Here is a 20,107-nt window from a genome sequence, read left to right as displayed (position 1 = left end):
GCAAAACCACTAGAAGGTTTTTAGGAATCTTCATTTTCAGATAGTTAAATACCTCAGGTAGAAATTCACAGCGCAGGTCACATACTGGCACTGAATAAATTCAGCTGACTTGTCGGATGAATTCTGGGCAATCAAACAGCAGCATTGAATGGAGTGGGAACACCACATAGGGTTAACTTTGCACTGAGTTGCTACTTCTCTGCCAATTCCTTGCAGTTTTGTAAGCACTTCCCCTCTGCAAAATGCTGAAATTGGTAACTACTGCTGTGTGAAAACACTTAGAAACAGAGTTAGTTGTCTGCATACAAAGAAAATGGAAACCATATACATGCAAAGCTCTGGGATGCCCAAATAAACAAACAGCTCTTGGCAGGGAAATTTCTGCGCTTCGCAGCACTAGAGGTGGTGAAATTGAAACATCTGTAACCGCAGCAGATTGGATTTCTGACATGGACAGAGGAGGCTAACAGTGCTTTAGAAGTCCTGACTGGCTTCCTGCAGCTCCTTCAGGATGCTCATAGCAGGTCTTGTGCTCATCTAGCAGCCCTTTGGAGACCTTTTAACCACGAAATGTCTAAAACATGGCAACTCACCAATGGGTTACACCCACCCAAATAAAATTGACACAAACGGCACATCACTGTGTTGTCATGGATTGTCAGAAAGGAAAAAAAAAACAAAAAACAGCTTTTTCATCATTCTTTTTTAAACTATTTTAATAGATTCTGCACTGCTTTAAATAGAAGGCACTGCAGAGATTTAGGATGTGCCAGACAGATTCTATTACTCTGAATTTGTAATAAGCTACTTCATTGGAAGGGCATGTACTCATAGTCATGTATTTGTCCCCTCGGGGCAAAAGAGATGCAAAGGGCCTTGAGCACAAAGCTTTGGGCATCAGTCTTCTTCAAGATTCAGAAGCGTATAAATAATGACCGCACGGACCACGCAGCTCCTCACAACTCTTTCACCACCTTCCATCTCCAAGCAGCCCACTTCCCCTCAACAAGATGGCGGCCCCCTCCACCGACATGGCGGCTCGAGTTTCTATTGGCGCCCGCACCCGCACCGCCACGCTATTGGCTGAGACGGAGCTTTTCCCCGCCCCTCTCGGCCCCGTCCCGAGCTGGGAACTACGTTACCCAGAGTGCCCCGCGCTCGGGGGAGTCGTCTGCAACTCTCGCGTTCTTTTTGCCGTTGCGTAACGGGGCGTGGTCTCGCGAGAGATCCGTGCGGGTCGGGGCCGCGCCGGGTGGGCGGCTGGGGAAGGGGCGAGGCGTGGGGCTGCCTTGCGCAGGAAACGAAACCGGCCGCGCGTCTCTGGCTGCGCCTCGCCGTCGGTTCGGGCTCCATGGCGGCCGCGGAGGCCGCACCCGCGGAGGCAGCGCTGGATTCTAGCGGGCTTTCCCCGAAAGAAGAGGGGGAGCTGGAAGACGGCGAGATCAGCGACGATGACAACAACGGCTCCGGGCCGTACGGCGGCGGCTCCGAGCCCGGCGGCGGCCTGGCGGGCAACAGGCCCTACTCGAGGCGCAGGCCGCCTCCCGGCCTCCGCGGCGGCATCTCCCTCTCGTCCTCTCGGCGCTTCCCGCGGTCTCGGCACCAGCCCCCGCCCGAGATGGGCCATTTGCACGGCCACGGCGGTTACCGGCCCAAGGACTCGTTCCGCTCCCACCCGCCGCCGCTGCCTGCGCCGCGGATGCCGTCGGGCCCGCACTCGGAGACGGGCCCCCGGCTCTCCTTCTGGGAGCGCAGCCACAACGCCCTGGACCGATTCCGTTTCAGAGGTCGGCCCTACAGGGGCGGATGGCGCTGGGGTAGGAGCCGGGGCGGTGGCGAACGGGGCGGCAACCCGCCGGGAAGGCCGCCCGGAGGGGGAAGCTGCGCTGGCTTCAGCGGCAGCCAGGGCTGGAGAGAGCCCTCGCCTCGGAAATGTATCCTTCCTTCAGCCGGGGGGTGCTGGGCCGCGCTGCCGGGTGGGCCCGCTGTAGCAGCGCCGCGCTACGTGGCCCAGGGCGCGGGGTGGGCCGCGGCTTATTAGGCTCTGCCTCTCGTAGTGGGAGGCTCTCATCCCGCCGCCAGGGGCTGCGGGCAGCCGGGTTCCCGCTGGGACGGCGCTGCAGCCTGCCCGGCCCGATCAGGGATAGAGAAAAACATAGCCTGAAACATAACCCTGTTCTGTTGGATTTTAGGTGTTGCTGTGCTAGCCTGAAGTGAGCCTTGAAAAGTGGCGTCAGTGAGACAGTATGTGATTGAAGTGTCCTAGTTACAAAACAAATGCTAAGCTGGTTAATTTCCCTTATTGGGCAATGAAGGATCTATTCTTCTTTCATTTTCACTTACAGCTCTTCCGAGGTTATGTGTAGCCAAAGCTAACATCGATTTAAATGTAACTTGGGACTCTCTGTGCACAGAATGTGCGTTACATGGCAGTTTGGGTAACGTGGAATGCCCCGTTTCTATGTAAAGCCACACCCAGTCTTTCTTGAGTGTTGTTCTGTACCAGTTGCTTCTGGGTAAGTTTGGTGAGGTGGCTTTCATCAGTTTTAACGTTTTCTCCCATTAAGAGCAGAAATAACAAAAGCAGTGGAAAAAGCTCTTTACATTTTCTGGAACCACTCACTGTAGGAAAAAACAGTTTTGATACCAACTTTATACAGTTGCTTTCAAGAATCTTAACGCTGCTTTTTTGTCCACTGTAGTCATAGTCAAAGGATGCAACTTGTTTTTTGGTTGAGCTGCTCGTCTCCAAGAACAGGGTTTATTTTCCCTACTTGTGCTAGGACATAAGGCTTTGAAACCTGCTCATTGGATCCCTGTGCTACTTTAGAGCCTAGATTATGTATCTGTGTCAACTGTTCTTTTTTGGTATGCAGAGGGAATATGTAAATTGCTGATAAAGAGCTGTACCTAATCTGTGATGTTAAGAGTGTTCCTTAAGTCTCGGTAACTCTTTCTTCAAGGATTGTTTCTTATCTTGGAGGCAGGGAATGAAGATGTGATTTGCCTAAGGTTGCACAGTGCGCCAGTGCTGAAAATAGATGGTATTTGCAGTGTTGCTCAAAGTACCAGAATGTGGTTACTTTCTGTGTAATGTGTAATTTGCAGGGCAGGTATGTTTAGTCATTCTCAGCTGACCTTACAGTGGCTGATACAGATACAGTCTTCTTGGACACTTTAAGAGACCGTTTGGAAACTGATAATCCAGTTTTCAAACAAAATGAGCAAATGAAGGAAATATTTTATTACTATTATGTAAAATGCAGCCTTCTGTTTAAGTATTATAGATGATTTTCTAATGCGGTTGCCCCTTAAGTCGCATCTGGGTCTAGTGGATTAGTTAAGGAAGACTTATGATTTTCTCTCTAAAATATAAGTGCTGTATTTTTCATGTCTTTGCTATCTAAATGAGTTGGTTTTACAGTATCCCTGCATATAGAAGTACTTCCATATTGTTAATGTGAATGGAGGAGGGGTGCAATTAGCAAGTGATGCCAAAAGAAACCTACACATGGACTGTACAAGGAGGTTCACTGCATGGGGTGATATTTGGAATTTCACAGAGCAAGTGAGAAACGTGAAGGTCTGCTAACAAACAGTGGCTTTTTTTCTTTACCCACGTAACCATTACTTTGTGTGCGCTCTGTAGGAGCAGAAATGTAAATGAATAGGAGTAAATCACGTACAGTTAAAGAGTTATTTTTAATTTTTCTTTGGATATTAGCTTTTAATAGATTTATCTTTTTAATTCCTAGCTACTTTAATGTGGAGCTGTTGAATGAGCCTTCTGGAGAAATTCTTACATAGAGATTTGTGGAGTTCTGGGTCTGAAACTATGGAACCATAGTGTGATGTAGTTTACTGTTGAATTCTGACCTCACAATTTTTTTCCTCATGAGTTAGTCTCTTTTTGGTTGTAGTTTGTAGGTTCTTCAGTGTTGACAGAACTGTTGTTCTAATGCGCTTCTGTCTGCCTCTAATATCGCTCACCTACTTTTGCACTCTATCTAGAGCTGTATGCAGAAAAGAACCCAGCAAACCTACATCCATGAAACACTGTTGTGGTTTAATTTTGCAGGAGGCTAAGTACCAGTGGAATGTGACCCAATGGGATGACGTAGAGAATTGAGAGAGATAAAAAGGCCAGAACTTGAGGGTTGAGATAAAGATGGTTTAATAAACTCAGAGGGAAATGGAAGAGGAAAAAAAAACAAACAAAAGAGAGTGGTGCGAAACATGATTGCTTGCCACTGACTGATGCCTGGCTAGCACTGGAGCAGTAGTAACTCCCCCCTGACCCAGGCTGTTTGCCCCCGTTTTATTGCTGAGCACAATGCCAGGTAGCACAGAGCATCCCTTTGGCCATGTAGGTCAGTCCTGTCCTCTCCCAGCTTCTCATTGTCAGGACAGACTGAGAAACTGGAACGTCCTTGTCTCTGTGTAAGCACTGCTCAGCATGAACAAAAACATCAGTGTGTTATCACTGCTAATTTCATCCTAAATCCAAAATAAACACTATACCAAGGATTATGAAGAAAATTAGCTATCACAGCTGAAATCCAAAACTACAGCAAACGCCACATTTCTTATGAATACCTCTTTGGAAGCTCTAGCAACATCATTAATCCAAGCTTAAAAAAAACTCCTCTGAACTTTGTCTTCTGTTACCCAACTCCAGATGTCTCCAGAAACTGTGTCAGTATTGAAATTATCAAGTCTTTTTTAGATTTATAAGTTGTGTTTAATAGGTTAATCACCTTCAGATTTTCCCGTGACTCGTGAAATTACGAACGTTTTGTTAGAAGTAGAAACCTGTGAGTCTGACAGCATTCTTACATGATTTGTGGCTATTTTGCACAAAGCTCTTTAATTTTGGATGTATTTCCAATGTGTTTGTAGAACTCCTCCAATTTTTGATTGCCGTGTGGATTTATGTGCTGACACTTAGGAGAGCATTGTTAGAGCAGGAAACATTTTGTTATACAGATTTGTTTATGTAGGATAAACAGCAAGAGTCTTTACACTTGAAACATTGTGAAATACCCCAAGTTGTTGATGTATTCTGTGAGCTGAAGACAGAGTTGCTTTCTTCTCAGGATTTCTTAGATAAATGTTACCTGTTTTAGCTCTTAGTTTTACTCAAAATATTGACACCATGTTGGTGAAAAAGCATTTCCCATAACTTTCTTCGAGTCAGTGCTAATATTGTAAGTTGAATGAGTCAAACTTGACTCAGTATCCTATATATATATTTTTCCCGGGGGTAGTTATTTTACTAGATTGTTTTGCTTTCAACTTTAAGAGAAAGCTTTTCAAGGTAGGAGGAACTGGAGTTAAACTCAATGGTACTTACGGGTGTTTGTCCAACTTGGGACATTTCGTGAAGGGCAGCTGTGTGCAGAATAGATTTTCATCATAAGACTCTCATTAAGAATGTTTCTGCTGCCTGCCCCTAACAACATGACTACCTGTGCCCAGCGGATACAAGTTTTCTTGACAACTTTTTCTGACTAATTAAACTTCCAAATCTTCTCTTGTTGTTCTTGGGTGCTCTGATTGCAGGTCTTTAGCCAACATTTTTTCTTTCCCCACAGCTGTTGGTTATGTGATACTTTACCTCACTTGTTGAGCTACAGTTTCTGCAGTCTTTAATTGTGCCGTGGCTAGATGTTAGCATTTTATGAAAGGATAAAATCGGGGAGAATGAATTAAACCCATCTTTTTTCAAAAGATCAGCTGGGTAGCCAGAACTAGAGTTAGGACCTCTAGAAGTTCAACTTAGTCTTTGTAATATGGAACCTTCTCAGCTTTACGTTCTGTTTGTCATTGGTCATGACTTCGCTATGTGAATGTTATATGAGCTCGTCTTACTTTTCTTAACTGGTAATTCAGCCAAAACTTTTGGAAGGTCTCCGTCTAGAAAACAGAACTATTCTTCTAAAAGTGAAAACTCTGTGGAAGAAAGTTTTGAGGATCTGCTCCTGAAGTATAAGCAGATACAGTTGGAGCTTGAATACATTAACAAAGATGAAAGATTGGCTCTGAGCAACAAGGAAGAAAATGAACAGCAAGATGATAGTAAATCAGCAGACACTGAGGACCAATTAACTGTAGAAAATGACAGTATTAAAACGGATGCTATAAAAGAAGTTTCTCCTGAGGAGAAAAATCCGGTTATGGCCTTTCAGGCATTTGAACTGAAACCTCTCAGACAAAAACTGCCCACTCCGGCTGAGAGGAGCAAGTTAAAAAAAGTCAAAGAAGGAACAAAGCAGTCGTCACAGAAATCTGAAGTCACAGAATCCACTCAAGGTAAATACCTACAAAGTTGTTGTAGCTTGTTTGTTTTGTAGTTCTTTTTGCATGCCTTGGTTTATCGTATTTATCAAGTGTTTGAAAGTATTGTACTAAATAACATTGTAATTGAAACATTTTAGTATTTTAGTTTTAAGCAATACGGTAAGTACAGTAGGACTTGCTGTATTGCCTTCCTCTTCTATGTAATTAATCAAATCTGCTTGAAAGCATGGTTGTGGTGTGTTGTTTATTTTTTTTGACAGGTAAAGACCTCTGGTAAAGGTCTTTGAAGTTACTTTTAAGTTGAGGGAACTGAGGTAGTTAGCTTAAATTTCCTAACTTGAGCCTCCATCTAGTTCTGCTGCATGATGCTTATTGTCTTGGAGGGTGTGCTAATGGATATCACTTGTCATCTTGTGGTTGCTAATTTGTCAGTGTGCATAAACTACCAGTTTGAGTGGGAAGAGACAAACTGCTAAATGAATGGGCTAAGGATAGGAGTGAGTAATTAGTGGGAGCATGAAGAAAGGTACGGCTAGAACACTGGAAGTCAAAGTGATTAATTCACGTGCAACTTAGTATGAGAATTTGGACGGGAGAGGCTGTTTAAAATGAGAAACCAGCGCAGAGCTAGAGAAGACTGATAATTACTAGACAAGCCATGTCATTCCAGGTATTTTTCCCCTTGTTTTTTTCTCATTAATTAAACAAAAATTTTGGTATTCTTTAAGAACGCACTTAATTTTTAATGGTAGATGAGGGGAAGCAGAGGCTATCAATTTTGACTGTAAGAAGAAGAACAACAGTAGTTTGCAGGAGAAAGCTGAAAAGCACGAATAAAAGGCCTATTTCAAAAGCAAAAGTCTGCAAGCAAATCTGCCTTTGAAGTTCATAAGCATTGAGAATGAAAATACCTGAACTTATGATAGGGGGAATAAATATTGTAGTATGTGTACTAAGAACATCTGGATTTTTGCAAGCTATTCACTTAAATGTATGACAAAGATATCTGAAAGTGGAGAAATGGTGTGAGATAGAGACCTTCATGGCAATGCAATGCACGTTTACAAAATAGGAAAAATCTGGATTTTTATTATTGAAGATTAATGGGTATCAAGTAAATGGTTGCTACTTAGTTATGCGTATATTAAGATATCAACACCTGGTTTCTCAAACTGGTTTCCTGGATGTCCAGACCTTCTAGAGTTGAAGAATTTGTCTCAAAACTGAGTAAAGTTTATGTATTCTAGAATTAATTATCTGTAGTTCAAGTCCACTGCACTGACAGAGGCTTTACATTGTTATTGCTTGCTCTCTTTCTCTTGCTCCTCATTAGTCTGTTCTGCTTATGTCTTCCTCTCCTAGTTTATGTACTGTTTCCTTATCTGCATCTCCTCACTTCCATCCCACTGACTGAGTGGCTGAGAACTTTGCTTAATGTAGTATTATTTTTCTCTTATTAAAAAAATCACATGCATGTCCATACATTCACTGTGCACTGTTTTTATTTAGGTATAAGTTTATAGTGTATTTTCAGCAACCTCTTAGTGACTTTTCATGAAATACTGAGGAGAATGAAAGCTGTGCTGAGTGCAGTCATTCCACTGATCTTGGTGAGGAGTCTCTGTGAAGAATGGCTGATACAGGAGAGGGTTGCAGAACTTCTCTTTGTTCATAGTTGTTTATATTTTCTGTTATAATTATACATTACAATGTTAAATAGACTATTTGTGTGTGTGTGTATATATATATAATAATAATACTGATCATGTTAATTTGGATCAGTTAGATTTATTAAGTGATATAGCGCTGTGTATGCTAAATGTAAATATGTAAAACACATAATAAACAGGTTCATGGCTTTTGGGCAGTCTTAACAAATCGATTTGTCAGTATACTTATGTTTATGGGGAAAGCACTACTATTTGCTCTTCATTTTCATAGATTGATTCTGTATTTGGTGTGAAATGAACCAAGTACGTTCTTACTGCAGCATTGAGCCTTTATTTCATTCTGCAAACAACCGACCCATTACTCAAAATATCTGCCAGTGGAATCTGCAGTGCTCAGAGCAGTAACTGATACAAGATGCTGGCTATAACCGATGGCGAGAAGCTTTACTCTCATCTTGTTTCTTGATACATTCTGCTCTGCTTCTTGGGGAAGTATGTATCAGCCAGAGAATTATTTGAAGAGTCAAACCTTGCCTTAGGTTTATGCCGTCTTGATGATGCAAATTTCATCAGATGCACCATTAATGTCTTTAATTTTAATATACTTAAAATTGCAATTCTGTTTTATGCAGTGTACCAATGATATTTATAAAATACTTGTACAGATTCATTTCTGTATGTAATTCTAATATAGTTCTGCTGTTTTATGAGAAACATCTTGCTCAAAACCATTTTCTCGTGTAAGGTACAGAAGACAAAGAACAAACATCAACACGGAAGCCTAGCAGTTCAGATGTAACATCTGAAAAGGTAAGAAAGTAGTCCCCTGTAAATAAGTTATCACTGATTTATGGTATTTCTTACAATTTTTTCCAAACTGTAGTCCAGAAACATTTCAGTGATTGAAGTAATTTCTTCTGTGGGAGCAGCACTTCACTACTAGTACAGTATTTGTCTTTTTGTAAGGAATGTAGAGGCAGACTTAAAGACTTTCAAAAAAGCTTCACTTATTTAATGACTTACTAAGTGACACTTCTTGATTTTATGTCAACTTTTTTTTTTTTTCTCAAGAAACTGCTTGAGGAGGAAGAAGAGATGTCTGAATTGCAGCTCAGGCTTCTTGCACTTCAGTCTGCTAGTAAAAAATGGCAACAGAAGGAGCAGCAGGTGATGAAGGAAAGCAAGGAAAAATTAACAAAAACAAAAACTGTAACACAGAAGGTCAAAGCCAGTGCAAAAGCGCATTCAACAAAAAAGACAAGTTCTACAGGTAATAAGTTAATGTTGCTGAAATGAGAGACTACAACAGGTGCTCTGAAAAAAGACATAGTATGTTGTTGTGTGAACCTGTGAGTGATGAGCCATTAATCCTTCTGGTATGGTCTTCATCTTCTCAAAGCTCCTGAAGATTCTATGGTTTGGGAAACTGTTTAGTTAAAGTTGAGTTAATCACGTATCTTTTTTTACTTAAAGGCAAGCAAACTTTGCGGAAACAACAGACAAAGACATCAAAGAAGGTACAGCAACAAAAGGAGCAAGATAGGCGTCAGAAAGAGGAAGACCAGAGAAAACAAGAAGAGGAAGAGGAGAGAAGAAAGAGAGAAGAAGAAATCAGAAAAATTAGGGACCTCTCAAATCAGGAAGAGCAGTACAATCGGTTTATGAAGCTAGTTGGAGGAAAAAGGAGATCAAGAAGCAGGGTAATGAATTTGTAGTTTCATATATGGTGGTATGTTTGGGATTCGTGACTGATTCCTGTCTTTATGTTCCTTCTGATTTCACTCTAACTCTTCCTTATCCCCTTAAAAGTCAGAATACATATGTCACTCTTTCTATGGAAACTACAACAGATGCAAGAGCACAATGGCACTTGGATTTAGTAAGATCAGTTTTGTATGAATTATACATGCAAGCTAATGATAATGATAAAACATTGTCCTCCTAGAGATGTTTAGCCAAACTTCTTACTTTCCTTCATTAGATTGCAATTCAGTCTCCACAATTTTAATTTCTCTTTCTGTTTACAACTTCAGTGACCTACTGCTTTCAAAATGTCATCCAAGCTTTAATTTCTTTGTAGTATTTTTTCTTTTTTTAATCTATCAAGGTACTAAATATGCCCAGATGCAAAAAGTAATTGCTACAAACCTCATTACAGGATGAGAGAGTTGTCAGCTTTCTGAAGGTCTAGAGTTACTGCAGTAGTGGTCTTGCTGCACTCCTAGGATTTTTTCCTCCTTTCTTGCAACTAGTAAAATGTGCTTGAATCATTCACATTCTGCCTTTAAATCATAGGTACATTGCAAAGAAAACAAAGTATTTCTTCAGTGTTGGTTTTTTTTTTATCATTGAAGCTGCTTACAGCAGCTGCATCTGTGTCAAGTGGTTAGTACTGCTGATGCTCCAATGTGAAATGAAACAACAGCTGGGGGAGTTGTAACTCCCTGTTTGAATTCTTTTAATACAAGACTCCTATGAAATGTTGGGGAAATTGAGGCTTGAAGTGTTTAAACATCCTAAAAGCTACCAGCAGGTGTACTGTATGCCTCTGGAAGATGCAAATCAAGAAGTCTTATGAAATAACTATCTTTTCTGCGTCTTTTCATTTCTCATTATTAATTACTACTCTGATTTATTAGTTAAATTTAAGCCTCTTGGCATGTTGTAGTGTGATGTGTGTCTCATGCGAGACAATTGAAGGATTCATATCCTGAAACATTGATTTTATAACAACTGAGAAGTGTTTTGGCTAAATGCGCAAATTCTGCTTTAGTGAAGATTATCAATGCACAGTTTTGTTTCTAATAAAAGTAGTTTAAATGGTCTTGTTAATTACCATGGCATATCTAACAGAAACAATTAGAATTTATTTCCTTTCTGGTGTTTAAGAAATGTGTAACCATGGCACTTTACCAGATAAATGACTTGACGTGTATTTAAAAATGGCTTGAGTGTATAAGCTTGGTAGGCTTTCCTCCTATTCCCCCAAAATTCTAAGAACTCTTTTAAAAAACTGTCTGTTTAAAGTCACTACCTGCAATAGATGTAATTGGAAGTTAATATTCAATTGGTTTTTTTTCAATAAGCTGAGTAAGTTGTATTTATAAAGTAATTAGAAGACTATTATAAGGGCCTGTCTCTTAAGATTTTTTACAAACAGGTTTGTTCTAAAATAATAGCATAAGAACAGCTAAATAAAATACAGTTCTTGTTGCTTTCAGTCTTCAGATACGGACTTGAGATGGTCTTTGGATAAACAGTCTACAGATAGTGCAGGCGGCATATATCAGTATGATAATTACGATGAAGTTGCTATGGATACAGATAGTGAAACTAACTCTCCAGGTAAGACTTACAGTTATTTATAACATGATTGATTAAAAGGTAGGAAATGAGCAGTTATTTTGGATTATGATGTACAATACCAGCTTACATTAAAAAAAAAAAAAAGTCACTAACATGCTAATATTGACTCTTACTTCATTTCTATCTCTTCTGTAGTGATCATTTGAAGGTGTGCAAGGTTATGCTGTTCTCATGGCAGTACTGTGAGATATATATAGATAGATAGAGATATTTTTTTTTAACATTCCAAAGCAGTGTCTATAGAAAGCTGAGGCCCGTGAGTAAACAGCAGCTTTGCAGAAAAGGGCCTGGGCTCACTATGGGTGTTAAATGAAACATGAGTCAGAAGTGCAGCATTGGGTGATGAAGGCAAGCTGCAGCCTGGGTTTTTGAGCACTGAGGCTGAACAGAGTGGTCAAAGATTGAGGGAAGTGCTTATTCTCCTCTCTTAAGAATTTAGGAGATCGATTTGTCTTTATCTTGCACGTAGTTGAAAACTAACGATGTATTGGAATGAGTCCAGCAGAGGACCTCCAGATTTTTAGGGAACGGAAACACGTCATTTATGAAGAGAGACCACAAGAGTGGAGATTGTGTTAAGAAGACTGAGGCAGGTCTTTATTGCTGTCTTCCACTACCTCGTGGGCAGTTATAAGGAAGATAGAGCCCACTTGTCTGTGGACTGGGCAGCAGAAGGATAAGGGAAAAAGCTTAAATTGTAACAGAAGAAATTTTAGATATAGGGGCAAATCTTTTCACAGAGAAAACAATTAAATGCTGAAACGGGTTGCCTTGAAATGTGAGAACTCAGTCCTTTAAAGATACTTGGAACTTGAGTGGATGCATCGCTTAGCAAACTTCAGCACTGTATTAAACCACCGTGTTAGGGCAAATGACTTCAGCAATCTCTTAGAACCTGAAATATTTAATGACTCTGAGGTGCTTTTAAGTTATTCAGGCTTTCTTATTCTGTGTGAAAATGCTGAAAAAGGTGTAGTGTTGCAAGAGCTCAATTAATCAAAATGCTATATTAGTAATTTTTATTCATCTGCTTTTCATCTTCTTTATTTTCTCTTTATTTTTCCATTCTTGTTAATCTGTGTTATACGTTAATTTGCTAAAGCAGTGCTCTGCTACATGACTCAGTGTTTGATGAAGCATCTCAAATTCTAATGATGCATTTCAGAATTCAGTGTGAACTCTACTTTTGGTCTGCATCAGTCCTTATTTGTACTGAGGTTTTAGTGTGCAGTAGCCAGGAGTCGCTCTACTGAGATACGTAGTTTAAGAATGCAGATTCTGACTTCATTAAGAAAATATGACTTGGGATGGTTTATCCCTTACTACCTCAGCAGTACTGTTTGGGAGTACTTGCGTTTCATGTGTAACTTTTTTGTGTGTTTAGGAATTAAATGCACTGTCTGCATTTCATGCTGACATACAAAGCACTGATTATTTAAAAGGGAATAATGTACTGCTGCTGCATTAAATCTGTTGCAATAAAAGTATGAATTTAGTATTTCTTAAGCTCAGTTGTTTTTTATTATTACAGCTTCCTCTCCAGTACAACCTCCTTACTTTGAGTGTCCAGTAGGGTATTATCCACCTCCAACAATACCACCGATTTCCTTGCCACTGCCACCTCCAATTCCAGTAAGTAACCTTAAAAGGAATGTGTTTCTGAAAATATTAATTAGCGTTTTCTCTTATTTCTAACGCTAGAGTTTTATCAAACATGCATTTAATCGTGAATTATTTGATGGCTTTTTGATTCGTTTTGAAATGATAGTTTCTGTTCAGTTGTAGTTTTCTGTATTGAATAAAATTTTCCTCTGGACTGTTAATGGTGCTACATGGTTTCTTAGCAAATAAGTTTGTTACCTAGGAGGGAAAAAAGCTGTCTAGTTAGTCACAGTGCTTTCACACTTTGTGCCTTTTGGCTGTTTCTATCAGTCTTTGTATAGCAAAGTACCATGAGAATGAAAGTTGTTCCCCACCTCTTTTCTTCAGTGAACATTTTTTATTCTTCTTGGGAAAGCAAGAGGAAAGGAGGCACTTATTTTTCCCTGTCCTGATGCCCTCTAAATTGTTTTGAGTGAAGAAGTGTGGAATTTTGTTGGCAAGATAAACTTCTACAACCTTTTTGGGACTGCTTTTTAAGCAGTTTGATACAATCCATTGGCCTAACCTGTCGGATCAGCTTTATTTCTGTGGCTAGACTATCTCTGGTTCTGAGTTTTCATTTATAGTTGTATGTCAGCACTACTTTCATCTTCCAAATGTAACTTTGTTGTTTCCATCTTTTATGGGGTTATTACAGGTGTTTAGCTACAGCCTTTGACATTAGTCTAAATCCACTTGAGTTTAATTTTAAACCATGAAATAGTTTGTATGGAATAACCTCTGCTGAATAACTGTAAAGAAATAGTAAGCTTCTGAAGCCTGAAACTCTTATTTTCATTTTTTCACTCAGCCTCTACCGTCCTTGAGCCAACTTTACATGGAGGGTATTTCTTGTGTTTCTCTTGAGCCACCCCCACCCCTTCCACCTCTTCCACCTGAAGAACCTGAGCAGCCACCAAAACCTCCATTTGCAGATGAGGAAGAAGAAGAGGAGATGCTCTTAAGAGAAGAATTACTCAAGTCTTTAGCTAACAAACGGGCTTTCAGATCTGAGGTACTCCATTGGTTTTTAAATGTAAACCTCTAGGTGGCAATCTTGACCAGAACTTAGATGTGACCTGCTGGAGTTTGAAGGCTGCTTTTCTGGTTTCTTAAAAATCAATTTCTGCCACTTGATAAGAAACTGAAGTAAAAACAACTCCAGGGATAACCTTTGAATTGTAACTTGTGGCTTACTGTTTATTTATGAAGGGATTATGAAACTCTTAAGTACCAAAATCTTGATTATGCTGGAGGAAATAGGGATTTTCTGCGAAACTGTTTATTGCTTAACTTCATTTCAAACTTGCAGTGAGAGAAGGCAACTTCTAAAAGTTAACATGATTGGTGTATGTGATCCTTTGTGAGAAACAAGGTTTATGGTTTTGGAGGTTGTGATTGTTTTAACATCACTGCATTTTGGCATTATTGCAGATACAAGTTTTATCTAATATAGTTGGATAGTCCATTTCACGCATGTTTTCAAACTTGAAATAATGATTTAGGCAATAATATTTACGCTTACGTTTGTCTTGTAAGATACCTGTGGGTTATGCCTTTTTTTAATGACTATTTTTATTTTTTTTTTATAGGAAACTTCGAGTAACAGTGGTCCTCCTTCCCCTCCTGTTCCAGATAATTTGCAATCTGTGCCAAGAAGCAATCTGTCTGCTGTCAGTATTAATACTGTATCTCAGCCACGGGTACAAAATACAAAGTTTGTTAGAGTACCAAGGCCTCCACGAGCAGTGATCACAGTAAGGAAATATTGGTGCTTTCTCTTAACAGGACTGCAAATTGGAGTTGAGATCAGTTTGGGTGAAGAGCGGATAGATAAGGCTTATTTTTATTTTTACTAGGGGTACAGAATGGAATGGTGGAGTTTCAGTTAAACATTTGAATAATTAGTAACTTTAATCCATGTTCTCTTCTAGAAAGAATTAGGTGTTGAATTAAGAATTTAACAGCTTGAGGAAGCATCAAAATACACTCATGCTTATCTGAACTGGAAAATGCCCTTTTCTTTTCACTGTAGAAAGGAACATCATTTCTGTTAAACCAAACAAATAAGTTCAGAGACTGTACTAGTGAACTCTAGCTGCAGTGTTTATTACACAGAATCAGTTCACTTTAAGATGCTTGAAATACAGTTCTGTGCCTCTTGCTACTATAGATATAGCTAATCTCTACTAAAGCTGCATAAATTTCAGGTTTACGAAGCTTGGATTTCTTAAGACTCCAGATGTAGTTCAGTTAATTCCTTTTTCAGATTAACGCAGACTGAAACTGTGTGCCCTTCAGTGGTAGCCGAGTCAGAGTAATCCCTCAGTTGCTATTTCCCCTCAAAAGCTGGTCTTTCTTTTGCTTCTGGTCAGATAGTATCTCTCCTTGTAGACTGTCTGGAGTGTCATTCCTGTTTCTTATTTAACTTTCTACGTTAATGAGAAAACTAAATGTTGTAAGGGGTGATAAGAACTTTTTTTCTGCAGAGGTAGTGGTGGGGTTGGGTAGTGTGCTTATTTCTTTTTTTTTTCAATGAACTATGTGAGCATCAACACAGAACTGGTGACAGGTGACATGTTTGTCAGTGCAGATTTAAGGTGGAGGAGAGGGTGTTTTCCTCTTTTAATGGCAACAGCCTTCATTATGTTAGCTCCAGTCTACTTCATTTGAATAGTATGTCTAACTTCAGTTAGCATTTGATTTGTGGTGTCTGCAAACATCTTGGATTGCTGGAAGCATGTTATAAAAAAGTGTTTGCCTGTGTTGTGCCAAATTGAAGTCCATGTAATATGCTGCTCTATTTTTGGCAGTGAACAGAAGTTAGCAATTCCTTGAAAAATGCATCTTAGGAAACTTGGCTTCTCGTACTCTTTCACATGCAGGATATCTGTAATGAGCAGTATGAGTCTATCATTGTTTGGTGCCTTAGTATTTATTCTGTTTTTAGTAAATTTGGAGGAACATGTGATCTTTGAGCCTGTTATCCCTTTCTACAATCATTTCACTCGTGCTTGCATTTTTAAGTGTTCTTATCCATGTTTAAATACTAAACGTGTTGAAACAAAAAAAATCCTTAAATAACCATTTATTCTATTGTCCTGCATTATATCACGAATGAGAGGTGTTTAACTAAAGGTGCAAAAATGAGGGAGAGCATGCCACTGGCGAGTTGTCGGGTGGTTTGAGTAACATAATAAATGTCTCATGTAAGTTATAGTGATGAAAGCTGTTGCTGTAACACCTGGAAAGAACCTGTTTTTGACCTTCCCCACTGTTAACTTTTCCCTAGAAGAAAAACGAAGGGGAGATTTAGAAACCGTTTATGCTGCCCTACTGTGCCAAAACCATTTTGGCAGCTTTGGTCTGTGAATACCAGAAAGCCAGTGATAGGGAAGTGATATATTGGGCATTTGAAGATGTGGTGAAGGGTGGAAAGCCCAATTTGATCAAGTTGGATTTATGTGGAAATCTAGTCAGAGAATAATTCACAGGGAGAAAACTGGTGCTTTGCTCTGTTTTACTGCACCAGTAAAAATTGGATTTGCACCACTCTGCTCTGGTGGTGCAGATACTGCAACTGTAGTACATTCAGAAGTAGTGGATATGATCCTTATTGTGAGAATATCAGAAAGAAAGGGTTTTGTTTTCCCCTTAAAAATAGAGGACTTCTTTGGTGTGCGCATCTTGTACTGATGTAAAATTTAAATCTGTATTTAGTTCACTTGACCTATACTGGGAGATGGGAAAGTAAGTCCTGGAAATGTGAACGGCAGTTGCTTATTTTCCAACTGTAGCTTCGGAACATCTGAGGCTAATCTAATCTCCTTGTTTCTACATCATTCTTTGTGCTGATTCAATTAGTAATGCTGTCAAAAAGTGATTAATCTTGGAGCCTGCCTTCTCCATGTACTGTTGTGTTCTGCCAGTTTAACTGCCTGAGCAGCTCACTGTGAGCTCAGCTAACTCTAACTGTGGGTGGGACGAGAGACATTCCAAGTGTGTGACAAATCCTGGTCTTGAATGTCTTTTTTGCAGCATTTCTGGGATAGACTTCCTTGTTACCCTTCAGTTTGTTCACTGAAGTGAGCAAGTGAAGTGACACTTAAGTGTCAGATAGTTCTCTTTATAAATGGAAATTTATGCAAGTATAGGAGTGAAATATTTGTGATTCATGTATTATGACCATGAAGATACGCATGTGCTCTAGGTACTTGTGAGTAGGATGAAATTGTTGATGTACCTTTCATGTTATGTTATCAAGGATGGATGCTAGGGGAGATGCACAAGTTCTTAAGTTTTCTTCATGCAGTGTAGGATTAGTGTACCATCCCGTGCCATAATAAAGGATTTTAACTTCCTTTTTCTTTTCTTGTAAATGTGTTCAATTATTTCTTTGTAGTTTTTTTTCTTTTTCATATGTATATTTTTTTCTTCCATACAGCTTCCAAAGCACAAATCTGTTGTGGTTACATTAAATGATTCAGATGACAGTGAGTCTGATGGAGAGCCATCTAACTCAACGAACAGTGTATTTGGAGGACTAGAATCCATGATAAAAGAAGCAAGGAGAAATGTTGAGGTAAACTATCAGTATTTAATAGGTTTATTTTGCTTTGTTTACAGAATGTAAACTTCTAGAGTTGAATCAAGAATCATTAGGGTTACATCAGAGAAGGGCAGGAGTATATAAATTACTCCTATCTGAATCATCAAATTGTAATTTGCATAAGCTAACTGAAATCTTTTTGATTGAAAAAGCATCATGCTGTTTACAACTTGGAATATTTTGATTCCATTTTTTTCAGTTCAAATTGAAAGTATGTTTAATGAATGATGGAATAAGCGGATGGTTAGAAGGCTTGTTAATCTTGAGCAGCTTTTTGTGCTCTTTTGTGCTCTTTTCTCAGCTGTTTGTGCTGAGAAACAGATAATAGCTGTATTTGAAACTTGCATGAGGAGTAATGACTTTAACTTTTCTTTTTTATAAAAGGCTTCAAGAATCAAGGCCCCTCCAAAATCAGAAAAAGAAAACGATCCAATGAGAACTCCAGAGGCTCTACCAGAAGATAAGAAGATAGAATACAGGCTCCTAAAAGAAGAGATTGCTAGGTACAGAATGGTTTGATTGTTGTTTAAGTAAAATGGATGTTCTTTGTAGGTCTCTGGCAATGTGTTTTTGTGATTAGAAGAAAAACAGGTTTTGAAGACCTTACTATCACTATCACTTACAGTCTTTCCACCATCAGGTTTTGATAGGACAGCTGTAGGAGTCTGAAGGAAGTCATTAGATTCAAACTGACTTGCAGTAGATATTTGGAGTTGTGGAATGTTTTTTCTTTAAATTGAAGATCTTGCACTGCTACTTTTTATTTTGAATGTTTTAGAGCAATTAGGAATTAATGTTGAAGCTACTGAAAGTCTTTGTTTTTAATGTCTGTTTTAGTCGTGAGAAGCAACGTTTAATTAAATCTGATCCATTGAAGAACAGTTCATCTCCTGCAAATTCTGATGGTGAAGTTGATGGAATTGGGAGAATAGCAGTAGCAACGAAACAAGTAACTGAAGCAGAAGCAAAGCTGAAGAGAAACAAGTGAGTCTCTTTCATTGTCACATGCTCTACCTTGTTTGCTTAGAACGATTAAAGCTCTAAATATGTGTTTAATAATATGTAGTCGCTGAAGTACAGCAAACATTTGTGGGGTTTTTTGGTTTTGAATTGTTGAGCCCTGAATTCTGTTGCTGTACAAAAGGAGCTATGTTAAAGGGCAAGTGTGGTGTTTAGTAACTTGTAAATAGGTTTGCTCACAGTGACAGTTTTCAGCTGTTTTTACATTCAGTGACTGGAATTTTATCTGTTCTTAATGACTCTGAAAGAGGGAAAAAATGAGTATGTGTTTCTCCTCTCAGTACACTTGGAGGGTAGCATGTTTCAATGACATATGCTTGATATAAATGAGTTAGTATTTTCTGCAGATTAGGCATGCTGTTTGAAGCTTTTCCTGTACACCTTTTCTTTTAGTATGCTTCTTCCATGCTTCTCACCCTTGCTTTGCTGGGGCAAAAATCATAAGTACTTTGCATCATACTTTTTTGCTTTCATCGTCACTTTATGATGTGTGGACTGGTGAGGAAAACTGACTTTTGTTCAGACGTATTGAAACATGTTCATCCCCCTTCCTTTCCTTAATTCCATCTCCTCTCCCTTTACTTACTTCCATCTATCAAATTCTTATTCTTTGACTACTCAACTGTTCTTTAAAGCTATCTCTTGTAATCTCTTGAGGCGTTATGTGATCTAGGAAAGAATTGGGTTGCTGTGTAACACAAGGCAACAAGATGTGGGTTTTGGATGTCTAAATGTCAAAAAGAGTATTGAAGATAGGCCATTTGCTTACCTTTCCTTGTTTTAGCAGTATGAATTAGGTGAAAACTTGGACACTTAATTATTTTATGTAATACCAGTGCTTAATGTGTCATGGATGTTACGACTATTTGGAGACACTTAGGTTTTTGCCAGAAGTGTCAGTAAGCATCGCTCTAAACACAATTTAGTTTCTAAATAGAGCTGTGATATCTCCAAGAGATTTCTCTGGAAAATATGGTTACATGTCTTATCTTTCTCTAGACTACTGTTGATGAAGGATGAATCTGTCTTGAAACACTTGTTACAACAAGAAGCCAAGAAAAGAGAGAACGTTCGAATTGCTGAAAATAAAATTAACAAACTGGCTGAACAGCTGCAGGCAACAGAGAAGATCTTAAATGCTAATAAGATGTTTCTCAAGAAGCTTCAGGAACAAGTAAATTTTGAATTTCTGTTAATTGTAACTAGAAAACTTGGACTAGGAAACTTTGTTGTTTGGAGACAGTAGGCTTTCTTGGAGGAATGATTAATTCATTCCCATATGCTTTCTAACTCTATTTTATTATCATATCTGAAAACTTGAATATTTTGTTTTCCAGATTCATAAGGTTCAACAACGAGTTACAGTCAAAAAAGCTCTGGCATTAAAATATGGGGAGGAACTTGCTCGAGCAAAAGCAGTAGCAAGTAAGGAAATTGGGAAACGAAAACTGGAACAAGAACATCTTGGAGTAAGTGCTGTTGAGCAGTGCTCTTAAACAAT

The 20,107-nt window shown here is 39.1% G+C and overlaps 1 protein-coding gene across 3 annotated transcripts in view; it reads left to right on the top strand.

Moving 5' to 3' along the window:
* The first annotated feature begins 1,213 nt into the window (after window positions 1-1,213).
* ZFC3H1 (zinc finger C3H1-type containing) overlaps window positions 1,214-20,107 on the top strand; it is a 36,107-nt gene continuing 17,213 nt past the window's right edge. Inside the window, exons 1-14 of one of the 3 annotated variants that reach the window (XM_072347826.1) lie at window positions 1,214-1,934; window positions 5,893-6,312; window positions 8,716-8,780; window positions 9,042-9,240; window positions 9,444-9,670; window positions 11,192-11,315; window positions 12,868-12,968; window positions 13,789-13,992; window positions 14,570-14,734; window positions 17,422-17,559; window positions 17,971-18,089; window positions 18,424-18,570; window positions 19,606-19,780; window positions 19,944-20,075. In XM_072347826.1, the coding sequence (XP_072203927.1) occupies window positions 1,352-1,934; window positions 5,893-6,312; window positions 8,716-8,780; window positions 9,042-9,240; window positions 9,444-9,670; window positions 11,192-11,315; window positions 12,868-12,968; window positions 13,789-13,992; window positions 14,570-14,734; window positions 17,422-17,559; window positions 17,971-18,089; window positions 18,424-18,570; window positions 19,606-19,780; window positions 19,944-20,075 (2,799 nt within the window). In that variant the 5' untranslated portion in view covers window positions 1,214-1,351. The remainder of the gene's footprint in view (window positions 1,935-5,892; window positions 6,313-8,715; window positions 8,781-9,041; window positions 9,241-9,443; window positions 9,671-11,191; window positions 11,316-12,867; window positions 12,969-13,788; window positions 13,993-14,569; window positions 14,735-17,421; window positions 17,560-17,970; window positions 18,090-18,423; window positions 18,571-19,605; window positions 19,781-19,943; window positions 20,076-20,107) is intronic. The other 2 variants (XM_072347804.1, XM_072347816.1) reach the window with 2 other exon arrangements.

The sequence above is a fragment of the Excalfactoria chinensis genome, chromosome 1 (genome assembly GCF_039878825.1).
Source record: "Excalfactoria chinensis isolate bCotChi1 chromosome 1, bCotChi1.hap2, whole genome shotgun sequence".
NCBI classification, from domain to species: Eukaryota; Metazoa; Chordata; class Aves; order Galliformes; family Phasianidae; genus Excalfactoria; species Excalfactoria chinensis.
Note: the sequence above shows the minus strand (reverse complement) of the source record. Positions and strands in the feature narration are given on the sequence as shown.